The following is a 7,168-nucleotide window of genomic DNA, read 5'->3' as shown; positions in this document are numbered from 1 at the left end:
TCCACTAATTTTGTATCTTCTTTTTTCTCAAGGCAAGGTAAAATGACTAAGGTGATAATCGAATATATATCATCATCACACAAGGTCCCTAAATTTTTTCAAATGTACCCCCGGTAACTTCTATGTGAAAGTATGATATTTATGCACCGTAGACATGGTAACTTAAGTATAAACCCATCAGTAACTAATGATATCTACTGGGGATAAAAGTTTTTGAAAATCATACCCCCCTCTGCGGTAACTTTTGTGTGAATAGCATGATAACTCACACATCGCAGACCTGATAACTTATGCACCCATCCTGGTAATTTCGGCAACGATGGGGCGGGTGGAGTTGACGAAGTTTTGTGTGAATACCATGGTAACTCACACATCGCAAATCTGATGACTTATGCACCCCATCCTGGTAACTTTGGCAACGAGGGGGTGGGGGAGTTGATGAAATATCCTCTCGGTAGCTTTTGCGTCAACAACATGGTAACTCACACATCGTAGAATCGATAACTTTATGTACTCCGGTCCTGATAACTTTGGCGACGGGGGTGGTGGGGGGGGGGGGGGATTGATGAAATCCCCTCGGTAACTTTTTTGTGAGTAGCATGGTAACTCACACATCGCAGACCTGAGAACTTAGGTACAAACACTGCGATAACTAACTTCGACCTGATAAAATACCCTCCGATAACTTTTGTGGAAATAAGGTGGTAACTTTGACTTGATAACATACCCCCGATCCCCACCACAGACAGTATACCTTACACACAAACACCGCGGTAACATCTGACAAGGGGAAAATGTTATTGAAAACGTATCTGATAACTTCTGTAGAAATAGCATGATAATATACACATCTCAAAGGTGGTAACGATAATTCCTCTATAAATAGCATGGTAATAAAAGCCCCACAAATATGATAACTTCGGTACAAACACCGCAATAACTTTTACCCGTGGAAAAAATAGTTGAATACACACCCCGGTAATTTCAATATAAGTATCATGGTAATATAAGTACCGCAGACCTTATAACTTAGGTACAAACACCACGATATATACCCGAATAAAAAGTTGTTGAAACATACCCTGGTTACTTCTATGCAAATAACACGGTAATATATGCATCACGGTCCTGATAACTTAGGTACAAATACCATTGTAACTTTGACCTGGAGAAAAAGTCGTTGAAAACACACCCCCGATCACTTCTGCATAAATAACATGATAATATACATATAACATAACTGATAACTTACGGTACCATTCGACCAAAACTGATCAAAATATGCCAACATGAGATCTAGTTTTGAAGTTCTCGTCGCAACGGAATTTTTATGTGAAAACGATTTTTCAATCAGAAATAACGGTTTGAGCTATAAAACATTTCACTGTTTCGAAATAGTGATAATCTACGATGACATAAGCTCTCATGTGCTCTAGTGCATTTGCATGTGGAGAGAATATTGGAGGAGCCATTTTGATGCCCCGGTAATTTCTATGTAAACTGGATGGTAACTCACGTACCACAGACGTGATAACTTACTAAGCCTAGGTCTGATAACTTTTGACCAAAAATATCGTCGAAACATATTAACATGGGATCTAGTTTCGAAGGTTTCGTCGCGACGAATCTTTTATGTGAAAACGAATTTTCAATCGGAGCGACGGTTTGAACTACAAAACATTTTGAATTTTTAATTTGTTGGAATCTATGAGGACATCATTATTTTTGTCTCACATGCATGCATGCACATTTAATTAAGTCAATTGAAGGCAATTAGTAGAATGGAGTGGCGTGGGCTGAGAAATTGCTCGACTGCATGCGGGTCGCATGGCTGCATGTCGTACGGTTAGAAGCACGACACTAAACTACTCCGTGTGTGCCCACAACGAAGGCCGCCTCCAACGCTCCGCGCCCGCTCTCCCCGAGACCGCGCCCGTCGTGCGTCACTCCGACGCTGGCGTCCATCCTCCCGTCGTCCGCCACTCCGGCGACGCCGGCCACCTCTCTCGCGCCCGCCCCCTCCGCGGCGCGCTCCCTCTCCCTCGCTTCGCTTCCGTGTCCATGGCGTCGAGCCCCAACTCCGCGGCCGCTCCTTCCCGCAGGGCTTGTGACCGGTCGATGGTGTCTGGGCTCGGGATCTCGTCTTGCTCAGAGTCCTCCGACGCTGCTGGCGGGTGGGAGGTGTCGTCAGGGGTCCGCGCGAAGGCCGGCGGCCCGACGGCCCTGCTCGCTCCCGCCTCGCAGCCGACGGCCGAGGGGGTCCGGAGGTTGGGCGCGCCCTAGATGCCGGCTCCACCCTCAAGGAGGACGCTCTGGCGGCGCCGTCACGACCGCGAGCTCTCCAGGTGCTCCATCGCGCTCCCCTCCCCCCCCCCCCCCCCCGCCGGGAGATGTCGCCTGAGATGGAAGGCCTCTGCTTTCGGTGTCTTCGCGAAGGGCACTTCCGCAGTGACTGCACCAATGAGATCGTCTGCTACCGCTGCGGCCTGGAGGGCCACGGATCTGGGGGTTGCAAGAGACCTCGCAGCCCTTCCTCGGAGGCGGAGCTTCGTCGTCAGGTGGTGGCCATGGTCGCCCGCAGGGTGTCTGCTGGGTTGGGCCCCCCTCGCGTCCCGCCGCCGCCTCGGCCTCCGCCCGCTGTGCTCGCGCCTCAGCCTGCGTGGCCCAGACTCCCTGCCCCTCGCCCGCTCCCCCCGGTGCCCACGCTGATGATTCCGGTGGACACGGAGATGGTGCCGTCGGAGCTGTGCATCGTCAGGCGCACCCAAGCCATGGAGGACTTGGAGCGCAGACTGCAGCTTGCGATGGTGGTCTACACTGCGGCGGCTTGCCGGGATCTGAGTCCGGAGTTCATCGTCGAGGCGCTGGGTCGCCGGGTCGGTATTGAGGCCGACAGAGTGTCCATTCACCGCTATAGGCCAGAGGATTTTCTCATCGTCTTCGCCAGGCCGGAGGACAGGAACAGATTGAGTGAGATGCCGGAGGTGGTGCACAATGGAGTCAGATTGTTCTTCAGACCATGGAACCGCCAAGCGCAGGCAGTGCACACGGCTTTCCAGTTCAAGGTGCAGCTCGTCCTCGAAGGCGTCCCGCCGCATGCCTGGGAGCGCGGGGTGGTCGAGTGCTTGCTTGGTTCATCCTGTCTGGTGGACACCCTTGGGCCGGAGACGAGCTCTCGAACTGACCTGTCGGCGTTCAGGCTTACGGCATGGACGGCTTCATCCAACAATACCGCTGAACCAAAGTATGACATGCTGGTAAGCAGTATGACTTATATCGCCCATAACTCACTTGTGTTCTACTCGTGCATATAACATCAATGCATAAAACCAGGCTCGGATGCCACTGTTGGGGAACGTAGTAATTTCAAAAAAATTCCTACGCACACGCAAGATCATGGTGATGCATAGCAACAAGAGGGGAGAGTGTTATCCACGTACCCTCGTAGACCGAAAGCGGAAGCGTTAGCACAACGTGGTTGATGTAGTCGTACGTCTTCACAATCCGACCGATCAAGTACCGAACGCACGGCACCTCCGAGTTCAGCACACGTTCAGCCCGATGACGTCCCTCGAACTTCGATCCAGCCGAGTGTTGAAGGAGAGTTTCGTCAGCACGACGGCGTGCTGACGATGATGATGTTCTACCGACGCAGGGCTTCGCCTAAGCACCGCTACAGTATTATCGAGGTGGACTATGGTGGAGGGGGGAACCGCACACGGCTAAAAGATCAAATCAATTGTTGTGTCTAGGGTGCCCCCTGCCCCCGTATATAAAGGAGCAAGGGGGAGAGGTGCGGCCGGCCAGAAGGGGCGCGCCAGGAGGAGTCCTACTCCCACCGGGAGTAGGACTCCCTCCCTTTTCCTTGTTGGACTAGGAGTGGAGGGGGAAAGAGGAGGGAGAGAGGAAGGAAAGGGGGGCGCCGCCCCCCTCTCCTTGTCCTATTCGGACTAGGGGGAGGGGCACGCGGCCCTGCCCTGGCCGCCTCTCCTCTCTTCCACTAAGGCCCACTATGGCCCATTAAGCCCCCGGGGGGTTCCGGTAACCTCCCGGTACTCTCGTAAAATTCCGATTTCACCCGGAACACTTCCGATATCCAAACATAGGCTTCCAATATATCGATCTTTACGTCTCGACCATTTCGAGACTCCTCGTCATGTCCCCGATATCATCCGGGACTCCGAACTACCTTCGGTACATCAAATCACATAAACTCATAATATAACCGTCATCGAACTTTAAGCGTGCGGACCCTACGGGTTCGAGAACAATGTAGACATGACCGAGACACGTCTCCGGTCAATAACCAATACCGGAACCTAGATGCTCATATTGGCTCCCACATATTCTACGAAGATCTTTATCGGACAGGCCGCATAACAACATACGTTGTTCCCTTTGTCATCGGTATGTTACTTGCCCGAGATTCGATCGTCGGTATCTCAATACCTAGTTCAATCTCGTTACCGGCAAGTCTCTTTACTCGTTCTGTAATACATCATCCGCAACTAACTCATTAGTTGCAATGCTTGCAAGGCTTAAGTGATGTGCATTACCGAGTGGGCCCAAACATACCTCTCCGACAATCGAAGTGACAAATCCTAATCTCGAAATACGCCAACCCAACAAGTACCTTCGGAGACACCTGTAGAGCACCTTTATAATCACCTAGTTACGTTGTGACGTTTGGTAGCACACAAAGGGTTCCTCCGGTAAACGGGAGTTGCATAATCTCATAGTCATAGGAACATGTATAAGTCATGAAGAAAGCAATAGCAACATACTAAACGATCAAGTGCTAAGCTAACGAAATGGGTCAAGTCAATCACATCATTCTCCTAATGATGTGATCCCGTTAATCAAATGACAACTCATGTCTATGGCTAGGAAACTCAACCATCTTTGATTAACGAGCTAGTCAAGTAGAGGCATACTAGTGACACTATGTTTGTCTATGTATTCACACATGTATCAAGTTTCCGGTTAATACAATTTTAGCATGAATAATAAACATTTATCATGAAATAAGGAAATAAATAATAACTTTATTATTGCATCTAGGGCATATTTCCTTCAGGAGATGGATCGGCTAGGTGTCCACGCTGCTCTCTTCCGCGAGTACCAAGATCATTGTCAACGGGAACCCGGGACGCACCATCTATCATGCTAAGGGGTTGAGGCAAGGGGACCCGGTTCCCCCCCCTCTTTTCGTGATCGCCATGGATGTGCTCACAGTGTTGATCTGCAAAGCCACCGAGGAGGGCGTGCTCAGTTCGCTCCGCGGCATCCTGCCTCTGCAACAGCTGTCCATCTACGCGGATGACGTCGCCATGTTTGTCAAGCCGGTGGTTCAAGACTTGCACTGTGTGAGAGAACTCCTCGAGGTCTTTGGAGAAGCTTCGGGGCTTAAGATCAACTTCGCCAATCAGCGGCCATACTTATTCGCGGATCGGATGAGGATGGGCAGCGAGTCACAGCGATTCTTCGCTGCCAACTGGGTGCGTTCCCGTGCAAATATCTCGGCATTCCGTTATCGATCCATCAGTTGCGCCGCACGGACTAGCACCCGCTGCTCGATCAGGTCAGAAAGGTGGTTCCGGCGTGGCAGAGAGGTCTCATTCACAGACCTGGCAGGCTTATCCTTCTCAAGTCCGTCGTCTCCACAAGGCCAATACACCAAATCATGGTGCTTGACGCCCCTGCTTGGGTGTTCGAGGAAATCAATAAGTGGATGCGGGCTTTCTTCTGGGCCGGGAAAGATAAAGTCAATGGAGGACAGTGTCTGGTTGCGTGGGACACGATCTGTCGGCCGACGAATCTCGGTGGTTTGGGCATTAAGGATTGAGCTTGCAGGCCACCGCTCTAAGGGTGCGCTGGGAATGGCTGCGCAGAACGGATTTGCTCCGCCCGTGGCAGGGCATCCCGCTCTCTGAAGACGCAGAGGTCAAGTCCATATTCAACAGCTTCGTTAAGATCACTCTGGGCAGTGGAGAGAGGGTCTTGTTTTGGACGGACAGATGGATCCATGGCTTTACGGCCGGCGAGATCGCGTCGCTGATCCTAGAGATGGTGAGCACTAGGGCGCGCAATGCCAGGACGGTCCGGCAGGCTCTGTTGGATAACGCGTGGTCCACGGATGTGCAAGGTGACATCTCCTTCTTGGTGCACATGCGGTGGCTCACCTGTGCCTAGCCATAGCGACGGTGCCGCGAGACGATAACCTCCCGGATCAGTTCAGCTGGCCTGCTGGCAAATCAGGTGTTTACACGGCTAGGTCGACTTATCGGAGGCTTTGCATGGGTTTGGTGCGTTCACCTACCGCGATGGCAATTTGGCGCAGCTGGGCTCCGCTGTGTTGCAAGATCTTTGCCTGGCTCATGGTCCAGTACCGCTTATGGACGTCGGACAGACGCGCCAGGCATGGGCTCCAGGACGAGCCTTCCGCCTGCTTCACCTGCTTACAGGATCAGGATAATGTGGATCACATTCTGGTGAGATGCGTCTACGCACAGGAGGTTTGGCGTCGCTGCTTTGACAAAATGCACATGGACATCCCTTTGCCAACCCAGAGCAGCACTTTTACCGACTGGTGGTTCCATCAAAGGATGAGGTTCTCGGGCAAAGTTCGCCGCGGTTTTGACTCCTTCGCAATTGGCACGGCTTGGGCGCTGTGGAAACAGAGAAACGCGCGGGTGTTCAATAGAGTGCTCGATCAAAGGACGCCAGAGCAACTGGCGACACTGGTTCTTTCAGAGATCAAGGAGTGGTCGCTTGCTGGATTTGGTGTAGGAGGCTTAGATCCTTTTGTGAGAGAGTGAGTTTGTAATCTATCAGTGTTGGTGTTGTAAGTAGGATGTTCGCATCTTGCTAGACTGCTTGTAATTATTCTCTGCCTTCTATAAAAATATAGTACACCAATTTGACGTACTCTCGAAAAAAAAAGCAGAACGGTTGGAAGTTAGCAAAGTCCTTGAAAAAAAGAGAACAACTCAACATATTACCTACCATCAACTTAAAAAAGTGTTAGTGCATTTTTCTAAGAAGGAAGATATTTTTGGAAAATTCTCACTTGTATTAAGAAATTGTAAACGTGTATTTGAAAAATGCCCGTCACACATTCAAAAAAATTACAACATCTATTTCATAAAATGTTTGATATGTATTAAAA

General features: G+C 50.7%; 1 protein-coding gene across 1 annotated transcript; it reads left to right on the top strand.

Annotated features, from left to right (window-relative positions):
- The first annotated feature begins 6,323 nt into the window (after positions 1–6,323).
- LOC141027304 (uncharacterized) lies at positions 6,324–6,818 on the top strand. Its single transcript, XM_073504299.1, has one exon. It carries the CDS (start codon positions 6,324–6,326, stop codon positions 6,816–6,818), a length of 495 nt encoding a protein of 164 aa, XP_073360400.1.
- The last annotated feature ends 350 nt before the right edge of the window (positions 6,819–7,168 follow it).

The sequence above is a fragment of the Aegilops tauschii genome, chromosome 7 (genome assembly GCF_002575655.3).
Source record: "Aegilops tauschii subsp. strangulata cultivar AL8/78 chromosome 7, Aet v6.0, whole genome shotgun sequence".
Lineage (NCBI taxonomy): Eukaryota > Viridiplantae > Streptophyta > Magnoliopsida > Poales > Poaceae > Aegilops > Aegilops tauschii.
This window is presented reverse-complemented; position numbering and strand designations above follow the sequence as displayed.